General features: G+C 46.2%; 1 protein-coding gene across 1 annotated transcript in view; it reads left to right on the forward strand.

Moving 5' to 3' along the window:
* Positions 1-8,976: 8,976 nt before the first annotated feature.
* Positions 8,977-13,994, forward strand: part of SLC35F1 (solute carrier family 35 member F1) — a gene marked incomplete at both ends in the record, with an annotated part of 235,947 nt that continues 230,929 nt past the window's right edge. Inside the window, one exon of the mRNA XM_080342199.1 lies at positions 8,977-9,179. Coding sequence (XP_080198325.1) covers positions 8,977-9,179 — 203 coding nt within the window. The remainder of the gene's footprint in view (positions 9,180-13,994) is intronic.

The raw sequence follows: 13,994 nt of genomic DNA on the forward strand, positions 1-13,994 counted from the left end.
TACCGCTGCTATTGCAGTAATTCAGAGCTAAAATAATAAATAACAATTGAATAAAGCCTTGAACCTGATGATAACTTTAATTAATCACCCAAAAAGTTGACTTATTTGCAAAGTGTGACTAGCTGGTGTGATCTTCCTGCTCCAAGAAGCGATGTATATTGTCTTTATTTTTAATTCCTTCAGAAGACTAGCCTTTGAACTTGGCTCAACAACAATCCCTCCTCTCACTCGCAGAATTACAATTGTGTATTGCCAACAAGGCCTGCAAAACAAAATTGACACATGAAAAAAGATAACATGGAAAGGCACTTTACACTTTGACAAGGAGAAGTTGTTAGTATTTGAAACCAGCCTTTATTTTTTAAAAATTAAGACTTTTCATGAAAATGTACCAGATATAAAGAATCAGCAGAAAACAATAAGAAATATCACCCAAACGGTGTTGGTTGTGAAGGAAGTGTTCTGATTTTTCTCTGATTTTATTAGCTGTTATCTCTGTTGGTGGATACCCTGAATGGCCAGTTGGTCATATACATTTTTAAATCTCAACTGAGGCAATCATCCCAATAGGCGCTCATCTCTCCAGTCCAGTGAGGAGAATGACAAGAGAGCTGAATCTCTACTATTTCTATCAATAAATCTGAGGAATGTAGAATTTGCTTTGGTCAAGCTTTTTGTCTTTATGTACATTTGTTTTATTTTCACTCTTGTATAATGCCATGTGAGAATAAGCCACTTTATAGAACTTCATCCTTTTGCATTTTTCTGTAACTTTGTCTTGACAAAGGAAAAAATGGTGAAAAGGTTACTCATCCCAGGTGTTTCCCCTTCTGGAGTTTCTTGACCCCACAGTTACACATGTACATACTGTTGAAACATAACTCAGCACAACTAAACCCAGGATTCATAGGACTGTAGGATAACTGCTTGGAAGGGAACTCAAGAAGTACCTGGTCCAACCTACTGCTCATGGCAGGATGAGCCATGGGACAAGACCAGGTCCCTCAGGTCTTTTACCAGTTGGGTCTTGAAAACCTCCAAGGATGGAGACTTTCCATCCTGGGCAGTCTGTGCCACTGCTTGGACAAATTAATAAAGCACCTGGCATTTCTTGCCTGTACCCTAAAGGTGCTGTGATTTGGCATCTTCAGAGCATCATCACACTGGAAAAAGAGCATGTTTGTTCCTGTATACCCCAGGCTCTATGGCAGCCTCAAGGTCTAACCAAGATCCTGACAGTCCCAGGTGGCCTCAGGAAGTTAGAAATTATAGAAAGGCATCTTTGCTTCCAACAGTCTCGTCTGCCTTCAATATAACTGATACAAAACTGTGCAAAAAAAGCAGAAGGAAAGGCAGTGCAAAGGTCAGTCCTCTTCCTCCCCCTACAGAATTAATTAAAACATCCCTGTGTTGTCACAGATGTATGGATCAGCTCTGAAAAGGTGGCTCTGTGCTGCAGGAGCCAAAACAGGTGGGACTAGATGTATGCAAGGCTAGAGAGCACAGAGGGCAGGCAGCGCTGGCAAAGGCGTGGATGCAGCCTCAGCAGCGCTGTTTCAAATGGCCATACCACACAGACGAAACAGAGAGGGAAAAGCTGAACCTGCCAGCACCCTCGTGGCTGTGGCTTGAAAGGGGGAGAAGGGAAGACCACACCACCCTTGCCCTCGGTCAGTGCTGAGGTTGCACTCCCTGGGGTCTCACATCTCCGGCAGGTTTGATTGAGGTTTCAGCCCTGCCATTTTGTTTCCTCTTGGAGATATGACAGCAGTGATGAGAGAACCAGAGGCCCCTGAAAGCAAAGTGTTAGTAACTAGAACAAAAGTCTGTCAATGAAATGTGTTATAATGACACTAAGGCATAAAATATGCATGGCTGTTTTCCTCCAGGGGTGAGCACATTTGCTGTTTGGGAAGCTCCTTTGATTCCTCCACAGTCTGTCTAATGGCTTTCTTCCCTGCCAAAATGCATTCTCACTCTTTTCCCGAGGTGAATATCTTTAGATGTCAAAATCCTTTCCCCAAATTGAATTCTTGTCCAGCAAAACTGCTGTGTCACTTTGCCCTGGAGTCTGGCAGTACACCTCTGTCCTCTCACCTCGAGTGTGTGCTTGGATGCTGCTTAGAGAGCTCACAACTGGGAGGACCTCAAGATCACATTACAAGCCTCTACATTTCCTTGAGTTATCTCTGTGTGGATATTATATGATGAAACTGGAGCGACTATTATATGATGAAACTTAGTCCAGGGGCAACTTCACTCTTGTAAACTCAGCCTTCTCCTTGTCAGATCATTGCTTATCTGGCTTGCAAATGGACTAATAAACCACCTCTGCTGTGAAGTGTGTATCCCTTCCCATTTCAGGAAGTCATTCTCTAGTTATCCTTGGGCTAGCACTCTGAATTCACAATAAGGGGCCTAGACATGTGGCTAGCTCTGCATGCAGGAGCGACATGGGCAAGGTTCTTTCCTAAGGCAGGGAAACAGGTGGATGCTCCTAGACAAATAAGTATGGCTATGTCTACTGTGTCAGTCCTAAAAATGTTTCCTGAGTCGTGGGTCAGATTCTGCCTCTGACCTGCTTCCTGAGTCCCCCATGCAAAGAGCTCTCCTTTGCAGCCTGGACTTCCCAAGGAACCAGCCAGAGGAGAAGTGCCCCTCTCACATGGCAGGGGAAGGGTTTCCCAAGTGTGAGAATGAGAGCTAGGGGTGATATACGAGTGAACAAAGTCTGTAAAATTGAGGGGTTTTTGGTAAAAAGTACAGCTAAGTAAAGAAATAGAGCAATATTAGATCATCATATTCCTCCTGAAAAGGACTTCTCAAGGCTGGTTTCTTCAATCTCAAAAGGAATTAGTTTGATTTTTCACATCTGTGTATTATGTTTTCTGATCGCTCAACAGTATCAGGTTGAAAAGGGTTACCTTTGTTCCATAGAAAACTGGAATTATTCTAAAAACTTGTTATTTCTGGACAAGCAGAGACACTTAAATCACGGCCTACTGTAGGCTGACATTCAATTATGTAATGAGGAAGGAGAGGAAGCATGCAATGAAACAAATAAAAGTAATTGTAATGTGGTTTACTGAACAGAACAAGTAGATTTAATATGCTATTGGGCTGCGCAAAAATAGCATCACACAACTATTATAAGTTCATTTTTCTTTTGCTAGTAGATTAGGGACTTCTTCTTGCTTGCTTTTCAGTACTGAATATCAACAAGGGAAATAACAGTCTGCCTCCCTGCAGCTTTCTGAGCTGATGAGCTGTTGTTTCTTTCTTTTGAGATTCAACTTTCTTTCGAGATTCAGCTTCCAATCTGAGGTTTTGAGTCTGAGAGTGACCTATGCTACAAGCAAAGCAGGGAAATTAATACACTTTTTAATTAACCTCTGAAGGATTAATTTCTTTTTATGCAAATTAGGGAAAGGACAAGCAGGTAAACATCTGCAGTTGTCTACCAGGGATTGCATGGTTACTACACACTGCTAAAACAATAGCTACAGCAGTGAAACAAGTGAAATCTTGAAGAACTGGCAATCATATGTGAGAGAGGAACTCTCCCCACTCTCCTCCAGAGAAACTGAGCTATCTCAGATGTTCTGTTTCTGAACTGCTAGTGAACCTTGTACTATTGTGAGCTAAGGCATTCACAGATTATTTATTATACTTTTTATTGTGCCTTTGTTGCTCATGTAAGGTGATGGAAAAGAATAAATTCTATTTAATTTTACCTTTTCTGTATTGTATCATCTTTTTTTATATGGACGCAGCTGCTTGGTCTCAGCCTGCAATGGTATTGCAATGTAATTCTCCCTGCCTGTGTGCGTCTGTGTGTAAATATTCCCCTACAAGAGTGAAAATTATTACAGCCAGTTGTTATATTCTCCCCTGCAACTAATAAGAAATATAAAATATTGTTACAGTGAATGTGAAAAATATGCACCTCACTCCCTGTTTGATGGAGGTGGGGTGTCTCACCTTGCTTGTGCTGCAAGGGAGTGAGGAGCCAGCCGGAGGAGCAGCTCTGCCTGCTCGCCTCCATGCTCCCTTCTCCTTGTTTTGCTAGATGCAGAGTTGCTGTCTAGGAACGGTACGTGGGCTGTGTGCTGAGATTCCCCACAGCTACGTTGCCTTTCCACAGCTGTTCATCCACCAGTGTGTATGAATAAACATGCTACGCTCGGATTCAGAACTGCTGACTTCTCATCTCCCAATAAGTTGACTTGTGAGGTCTTGATGATCCATAACGACCTCACAGATGGCAGTGACGGAGTCAAAATGGGATGCTGGTACATGGAGGCTGAGGGTTAAAAGAAAGGCTGTGCCATTGTGCCCTACTCTGCTTCTTTTTCTCATAGTCAGCCTCACGTGTTGGATACTTGCTGCTTCTCTGAGTCTTTCTCAGATGTTGGGAGGTGGCTGGAGATGTTGGGCTCTCATAATGAAAACTTGCCTGGGAAGAGGCTTGGAAGGATTTTGAGTAAAAGGCTTTCATGCAAACCAACTCCTTGCCTCTGGGCATGTCCCCTAAAGCACCATAACAAAGGCTGTAGACACTGCCATGTGCAGCACTGTGTGTAAAGACACCAGGGCTACTTTTAAATAAAGTAGGCAAAAGCACTACAGCTTCAGGACAGCACTCAACCCAAACTCACAAGAAGTGTGAATACCTCCTTTCTGGAATGCCATGTAGGAAGGAGGAGGATGAATCTTGGCTCTGAGCTAATGCTGATCCATGTGGTGTTGCAGTAAAATGTGTTAATGAAAGGTCTTCTTATTCCCTCCAGCTACAACTATTTCGTTCCAAGTATTACATAAAACCAGAATGTAATATTTGATTTATTACTAATGATCAAGTAATGTTTATAGCTAATTAAAAAGCTTAATATAAAGAAAATGTTATATCAAATATTTAAAATTAATAAATCGAAGCATCAAACAGCAAATACAGAATAGTCATTTAGACAGATGAAAAAGAGATGATGACTCTTGGTAGCCCTGGTGTTTGCTTGAGAAGTGACAGACCATGCCCAGTCTTGGCCAGAGCTTCTTCAGCACCTCAATTTTCCCATCACTGAAAAAATATCACAGAGCGGGCTGATTGCCTGAATGAATCCCCACAATAAGCCAACCAGCCTTGGGAGTACAACACTCACAGCTGTTCTACATCTTAGGCCAGAGCCACAACCACTGGAATTTGGATTTCTTTTCTCAGAACTGTTCATCAGCTGAGGACCAAGGGGTGCTGACAGTACTGCAGAAGAGCAATTTCAGCAATTCCAAGAGACTCAGCGGGACGGGAAAGATTGAATTTTATCTCTCTAAAATTTGGCTAAGATGAGGTGAGAGCCCAAGCGCCCACATCCAGCGTTCAATCTACTTGGAGATGGATGTGCATGTCTCTATAAAAATTTCTCATTTGCTGACATGACTCTTCTGCTCGTAAGTTTTATTGGTGCTGTGTTGTCCCTTTAGTTACTGGTTAGCCTCTGGTCCTGCTTCAAGTCCTGCCAGCTCTTGCCTGGGGTCAGACCACAGCTACAAGGTCAGACCCCCAGGAGAAAACTTCCTCACTTAGCTCAAGGATTGGGCTCCAAGCATTGGGATTTAGGCTTGAGCCAGGCCCACGGGCAGTGTGTTAGCAAGCTGTTGTGGCTGCTGTTGCAATGCTATTGCAATGCTGTTGCATTTATTGAAAGACACTTAAAAGTAAAAAGCACACAGTCCTCTGTGAACTCAGATGACCATGGAGAAGTGTTTTCATTCTATTTATGTAGGATGTTGGTGATCAAAAAGGCTGAGTCAGCTCAGTGCCTTCAAGAGTCTGGCTTTAAACTCATGTGACAATTTTGGAAAACTCAGACTTTAAAATGGACTTCATGCTAGAAGGCACAGCACTTCTTCAGTGTAAACCACAAAGAGGAATCATTGGACTAAAATCTAGCATGTTCATCTGTTGATCAGTAGGACCAAATGCCTAACAAAAAGTACTTTTTCACAGTTACAGAAATTCTATTCTTATCTTTCGGTACAATTAATCCAGTTGGGTGTTACATTAATGAAAATGCCAGACTTGCCATAGTTGAATGTCAGCACACTAAGAAACTGCTGCAAGGGAGCTGAACTTGCTTGGAACTGAGTTTGAAATTGAGCCAAGAGAGCTCAGACTGCGAGGGACACTGAGCCACGTAAACAGTGTCTTGGGTAATTATTAACATGTTAAAAAATGCTGTTCTCAATCAGTCACAACTGATTGTAGGATGCAGTCAATCTGCTGATATTACTAAACAGAATACATCCAGTATAATTGTTCCTCTCAGTAGTTTTGTTTAATCATGGAAAAAAAACCTCCAGCATGCCTAAGCTGCAACATTAAATGGATGAAACCATGTGACGGCATAACGCTATTAATACATACACGGTATGATAGTGAGACAAACTGAAAAGTAATTGGAAACAATTTTATTCAACACATCAAAAGTTTGGCATCGTATTTATGATAGACATACCTGTGCAAGAAATCCATCAGTCATGATGGCTGCCGGGCTGTCTGCACAGACCCACAGCTCCCCTCTGCATGGGTAAAAACGGGGCTGCCAAATAAGGGGACTGCCCTGAGGAGAGGAACTTCCCACAGCCCCCCCCCCCGGTTATTGGCAGATACCAAATTGGACTTCAGGTATGCATTCATTTGGTTTAATCAGTAGGAATAAAGTTACACAAACACTGTTGTTCTGATCTGCTCAGCTGTCGGATTAGTCTGAAGTGACCACTGAGCACCCAGAAGCAAACACATCTCTTATCTAAACCCTCTCATACCAGCACAGAGAGTATTTCCAGAATATTTGCAGTTGGCATCCAGCCACAGCTTGGAGAAACAGCATGTTTAACCAAGGACATGGAAGCATTCGCAAATAGGTGCTGAAGGTACATGGAACAATGATGAGCATGTGAGTTGGGGGTGCTACAGGTGGACCCCCATGGTGACGGCACACAGTGGCCTTGGCTGCACCCGGTGGCCTGCAGGTACCTCATATCACCTCAGCTGCAGACACCAAGGCTGCAGATGCTCTGTCCCTTCCACTTCCAAGAGCTGCCAGGGAGAATGAACCTCATCTTCTCTCCATTTATGGAAACATGTGGTTGCCATGGGGGGAACAGGAGAGAGGAGAATCTTTTAGTAGTGTAATCCAATTCAAGAGAGGTTCGGCTCATGCTGAAAACAGCTGGCTTTTTGCCCAGAACAGAGAATGAACTTTAGAGGATTTCGAGTGAGTGAGCCCCATCTTCAAAAGCATTCCTCTGATAGAGCAACATGCTCCACTGGATCTTGTCTGAAGACCTGTTAGACTAAGGCTGCTGAGGTGCTCAGAGAAAACTGACACACTAAGTATTAATATTGGCAAAAGGAATAGTTCTTATAAACAGATATTACCGACCTGAAATCTAGTCATCAGGAAAAAAAAAAAAAAAAAGGCAAAAGTAATTTTGAGTATTACATCTATCTGATTTCCCTGGAGGACACTCCACAGCTTTATAACCACATTTCCCAGCTTTTTATGAATGTTCCTCTCCACACCTTTGTGTGAGATGCACACGAACAGGAATATAGGGAAAGAATCTCTGACAAAAATAAGTAGAGGAAACAATAGAATGGAAAAGGTAAAATTTCAAATTTATTTCACTTAACAGGACTTTGCAGAATTAGCAAGTAAAATGTTTCAGTGAGACATGATTCATTTAAAAGGTATATATACGTTTTACCTCCATGGAGCCTGATTCAATTTTTAAAGCGAAACATCTTACTCTTTAGAATAAGAAATACTAAAACCACGTTCATTCCATTTCTTTTCAGACAGACTCCCTGTGTTTGGAAGAGACGAACACAATAGTCTGTAACAAGCCTCGACCAGGCATGAACTGGAAGTGCACCGTCCCTATGAAAAATGTATGGAGCTCTGAACTTTATGGCAACTGCCATCGCTCCCACAGTCCCTTATGTACCTCGCTGGCAGTGTAAGAGCAAGGGTGGTGTTCAGAGGCATTTTTTATTTACATGTTTTCCAATCCACTGAAGACAAGACAGGCCATGCCATGTTTCAGAGGACAAATGCATGTTAGTTCTGAGGTGTTCATGTCGATGGAGCAGATGCCTTGTTGCCCAGCTGCAAAGAGGCAACTGACTAACATAAAAAACACCCCAAAAAGGCAACTAAACACCCCAAAAGAAAACGGATGAGTATTTAACGGGGTGAAGTTTGGAGTAAGCAAGTGCTCAGCCGGGCATTCCGCTGGCCCCGTACCCCCGAGCCCACCCAGTACAGAGCTCAGCGGGCGCGGCGGGAGGGCGGCACAAGGGACCCGGGGAAGGACCCGGGAAAGGAGCTCCCCCAGCACCGGCGGGTCCTGCCCGACTCCGATCGCCCCACGGGGCGCCCGCGGCAGAACCGGGCGGGTGCGTGGGAGGGGGAAGCGCGGACGCTGTCGCCGGCGCCCCCTGGCGGCTGCCGCCAGCGCCTCCGCCGCGCTCTCCCGGCGACACCGCGGCGCGCAGGGGCGGGCGCCGCCACTCACGGCTCCGAGGGGGCTCCGCCGCCGCACCGTGACGGGCCGGGCCGGGCCGGGCCGCGGCTATACCCGTGCGCTGTGGGGGTGCGCGGGGCGGCGGCGAGCGGGAAACAAAAGGGATCGAGGCAGCGCAGCGGAGGCAGCTCCGCCAGGGGGAGGCACCGGCTGGGCGCAGGGGGTGTGGGGAGGAGGAGGGTCGCCAAACTGCTGCCACTTCGTCGACCGTGAGCGGCACTCGCTGGCGGCGGCAGCCCGCCCCTCGCTGCATGGCAGCCCAGTGAGGGAGGAGCAGGCGAGGGTCTGGCGCTGCCCGGAAGCCGAGGGAGCCAGCGCCGGTGGCAGCAGCGCCCGCCGCCCTCCCGCCGGGATGCGCCCCGCTCTCCGCTGAGGCGCAGCCCCGCCGCGATGCTCTCCCCCGAGCGCCACCGCCACCACCGCCACCCCCCGCCGCCGCAGCCGCCGCCGCCGCCGCACCACCCGCCGCAGCCCAGCCATGTCGTGGCCACCATCGAGAACCTGCCGGCGGAGGGCGGCAGCGGCGGCGGCAGGAGCGGCATCTCCGCGCCCTCCTCCAGCGTGCGCCAGCGGATCAGGAAAGTGCTGAACAGGTGAGGCCAGGGGATGGACCGGGGCTTCGGCGGCACGGCAGGGCACGGCATGGTGCGGCGCGGCTGCCCGCCCCGCTGCCTCTCGTCCTGGGGCGTGGAGGACCGGAGGCGGCCGTCGGGGGAGTCCCGGCCCAGCCCCCTCGGCGGGGTGAAGCCGAGAGAGGCGCGGATGCTCTGGCGGGGCGGCTCGTCTGGGCTGGCAGCGCCTTTCCCCGCTTAAGCTGCGGGCAGGGGGCGGCAGCGCGAAGCCTCCCCCTGTCTGTTGTTGCCTCCGAGGCCACGACGTGAGGCGCAGTCCCGGTCCGCTACCTCCCCGCCGGGGCTGGTGCCGATCGCACCTGCCCTGCCCGCAGGCACACCCCAATAGCAGGGCACCCGCTCCTCCCGCCTGCTTCGACTTTCCTAGCCGGTCGCGGACACGCAGGGGGCGGCGGGGAGAAGGGAGCCCACGTTCCCGCAGCCGGAGCCCGGCCAGTGGCGGAGGCACCGCATGCCAAGTCGGAGCGCGGACGCCGGGCGAGCGGAGCGGCCCTTGCCGTCTCGGCGGGGTCCGCAGCAGCGGCCGGGCAGAGCCCGATGCTCTGGGGTGCCGGGTGGCCCCATGTGAGGTTTGTGCCTGATTTGAGACCAGCTGGCGTGGTCAGAGGGAAGCGTGCTCTGGCTGCAGGAGCGGGATGCTGCCGAGACACTGGCTGGTCGGTTCTCCCGTGCGTGTGGCTCAGCATTGCCAATGCAAAGATGAGAAAGCTGCAGGGTACTCGGGGTAAATTATTTCACCGAAGGCACAAGAAAACACTCGAACCATCTTACTTAAATCCTTTATGCTCTCCTTTTTGCCATTTATTTCTTCAGCACTGTGTTTCATTAGGGCTCAGGTTGTTACTACAAAACAGTGTCTATCCAGAGCCTAACTGGCTGATTCTCTGAGCCTCTGAGCTCCTGTTTGAAAAGCCAGCTGAAGATATCACTTCTGCCTAATGACTTTTACGTGCTAAATAGAGCACTTGCAGGGTTATGAGCAGCAATGGGATGGTGCATACCAACGTTGGTCTCACTGTCTGCACTTTAGTTTCAGATATGTGTATTGTGGATGACCTACTAAGAAAAACATCAGCTCATCTATCTGGATATACTCATTTTGACAATGAAGCCTGTTGACTCTTTCAAGCTTTTAAACATTAGGAAATGATAAATGTTCCTGTCTTTGTTACAAATACCTGAAGGTATTTGATTGCTCACAGATCATTGCTATTATTTGCAACAGTAACAACTGTTACCATTCTAGGAGGATCCTCAAAAGCATCAATAAGGAAGGAAATATTTATCCTTTGTTATTTGAGCATGAGAAGGATTGAAACGAAGCTGCAACAAGTAAGAGCTGCTTCAGCTCAAACTCAGTTACACATTTTCTTATACATGCACATTTGTAACTCTCAGTATAGTAACATTCACGCAATTCCTCAACCAAACGGTCTGTGTCCTCTTAGGTGTCCGGTGCTTGCAAAATCCTGTTCTCCTTCTGCTTGGTCATCCTGGGGTGTGTGTCAGTCCTGAGTTAAGCCACCAGAGAAAAGAAGTTTTCTCAGGGGCAGCACAAGATGTATGAAGATGTGGCAAGGCTATCAGATACAGAAGCAATAGGTACTCTTGTTCAAGTGTGGTGATAGTGACCTCTGGGTAACCATCAAATTGACCACAGTGTTCACGGCTAGGAAGTGTTCAATTAATTCATATTGTTCAAGCAGTTACCATGCTTATGCATATATGTATACCATAGCTAAAGAATCAAATCAATATTTGCTGTTATATATATTATTGAAAGGAGAATTGTTTATTTATTTGTTTGTTTGTTTGTTTGTTTGTTTTTAAGGAGGAAAAAGATAGAAATTGGCTTTGGTGACCAAAGTCCACATCCCTGTTCTGATTCACAAACTTGAATCTAGAAACGAGGTCTTGCATCGTCCAGATGCCCAGCTCTGTAATGAACAGGAGCTCAGTCACTTTCTCGCGAACATATTCTTTTCCCCTCCTCAAACATGAATCAAGAATAAAGTTTTCCAAATGTATGCGATTTATGTATGTGATTTATGGAGAGCGAGAAGACTCATTACTGTGGCATTTTAAGACAGTATTTTCTTTGTGTAAGAGAATCCTTAGCCCATCCCAAAGTCTGTATCAAGCAAAATTTTGCCTGAGTTAGATTTCCTTCAACTTTGCATGGGAACTAAGAACTCAGCCCATGTAAAGTCATGTCTTTCATGTAATATTTCTATTGATAAAGGGAAATGAGTCCCGACACAATGGAATGAATCCTAACACAATGTTTATGTTTTCATCTTCTGTGGAAACAATAGCATGGAAATGTTTAAGGGAAAGGAAGAAATATGTATGCTATATCCCTAAAGAAGTAGGAGCCCAGAAAAAACCCCAAGCATTGGCTTCTTGAATAAATGTTTTTCTACTGGAAAAGGGTAACACTTTCTCTGTGCTGTCTATACTTTGTGTTCACCATCTGCCTGTGACCCGTTTGTGACAGGTTCCTGATTGACTCGTTGAGTTGAGCACATGTGCTTCTGTTTTTTGCTAGACAAAGTGGAGGCTTCTCAGGCAGATGAACAAAATAAAAAGGCTAACAACAGCCAAGATTACCAGAAGCCTGCTGGTAGAATTATAGAATGGCTTGGGTTGGAAGGGACCTTCAAAGGTCATCTAGTCCAACCCCCTTCAACGAGCAGGGACATCTTCAACCAGATCAGGTTGCTCAGAGCCCCATCCAGCCTGGCATTGAATGTCTCCAGAGATGGGGCATCTACCACCTCTCTGGGCAACCTGTTCCAGTGTTTCACCACTCTCATCTTGAATAATTTCTTCCTCATGTCTAACCTGAATCTACCGGCTTTTAGTTTAAAACCATTACCCCTTGTCCTACTGCAAGACACCCTGCTAAAAATCTGCCTCCTGGGAGGGGACAGACTCTGGTATGTCCTGGGAAGAAACAAGCCAGCAGGAAAATGGGGATTGACACTGGCAGAAACTGAGTATAATTTCTCTCTCACTTTTTATCTAGTAGTTTGGTCACCTAGGCACTCAGTGATTCCTGAATTGCCTTTGAAGGCTCCTCTTAAAATTGCTTTACAAGCTGTGGAAACTTATTTTAACTTCACCTTCCAACCCCTCCTCCCTGTTCACTCAATAGATCCCGAGGTAATTGAGAAACACTGGCACAACCACCCCCCACGGTGTTTGAGAGAGAACATACTAAAAGCAAAGCTGGTTGGCTGTAAAAATGTATTTCAGTGATCACAGCGAACACTGCACTCTGTGAAAAAGTTGGCCATAACAGAAAACCAAAGTAAAATGCAAAACCAAAGGTCCAGGATCATGGAGGACTGGAGATGCTCAATGTAATTGTAGGTTTTAGTGGGATAGTTTGGATATAAATTCTGAGCTGCCAGTGGTGGTGAACAGGACCTGCTGCAACAGGAGAGAGCTTTCTGTTATCGTTGAAGCCTGGAGAGGATGACTTTGAATTGCTGTTGCATTAAGGGCAAATGTCGTGGTGGTTACACTTTGCAAATACGTTCCTGGACCTGTGACTCACACCCATGGGCCATGAATCCCAACTGCAGGGCCCTGCCTGGCACCTTTCTTGTGACATTTGCTCAGCAGCTCTCTCTGGCTGACCCTGCCCTGCTATAGTTTGCAGGGGAGAGAAAGAATAATGTTGGCTGCTTGATTGCTTGCTTGCTTCCCCACAGCCTCTGCAAAGCCAAAATTGGACTCCACCAACTCTGTCTGCTTGTAGAGGACCATTTAATAAGCAGTGACTCACCTGCTCCGTATTGCCTCCCACCTATAGCGGGAAGCAAGAAAAAAAGGAGAAAATCTTGCTGTCTGGAGCTCTGTGGTTCTCCAGGCCTCCATCCTGGTGCCTCCAGATTCCCAAGATACCTGTTGGTGAGTCTGAACTCACCCTGTCTGTCTGGATCCCAGCACAGAGTGGTGGCTTGTCTCCCTTTGTACTGAATCACCTGCAAAGCACTGTGTGTGGCCTCTGAAGCTTTTTAAACTAATTTACAGGTTGATCTCATGTTAAGAATGCTGGTTGCCGCCTCCTCAGAGGAACTGGGCAGAGAATAAATGTTGCTGCGCCACAAGGGGAGCAGGTTGCCAAATGATCTCTTTGGGCGATCCGTGCAGATTATTTGTCCAAATGAGAGCCAGCAAATGAGGTACCTGCTTATACATGGACATGATCTCTGTAACCCTGAGCACCAGGACACAGAGAGAAAAATGAAGTTTCTGCAGGGAAAATTCGTTAATATCTTTAGATACTATGACAAAGTTATTTTATCTAAGTAAACAAGATTATTCTGGGAAAGAAAAAAATATTGTAGCCATGTCAAGGAACTTGGGTCTCCAAAGTAATGTCTAAGGCCCCACTATTGTATTGCTTACCCTGATGAGGACTGTTTTAGAAAGCTGGATGGCACATACATCTTTCTGGGTTTTCCCACTTTGATCTTTTAGTACTTTCTAAAGGAATACTAGCTATAAAATCTAGCCATGCCTTACATTGCTGTTTCAAGGCTGTCTTCATGTGCTTTTTCTTGCTCTCTATTGCTAAATGGCACTTTGTATTTTTTCAGAAGTTTCCTACAAATCGTATCAGAATATTAGAGACATATTCAACTTGATATCAGAAAATGGAGCAAGAGTAATTTCATGCACTCAGTTCCATGCCATCTTTTAAATAGCTTTGTAGTTACATTCTCTGCACTAGTGGATTGTGAAAGCTTTCTCTGGAGCAATGTG

The sequence above is a fragment of the Nesoenas mayeri genome, assembly GCF_963082525.1.
Source record: "Nesoenas mayeri genome assembly, chromosome: 3".
Classification (NCBI taxonomy): domain Eukaryota; kingdom Metazoa; phylum Chordata; class Aves; order Columbiformes; family Columbidae; genus Nesoenas; species Nesoenas mayeri.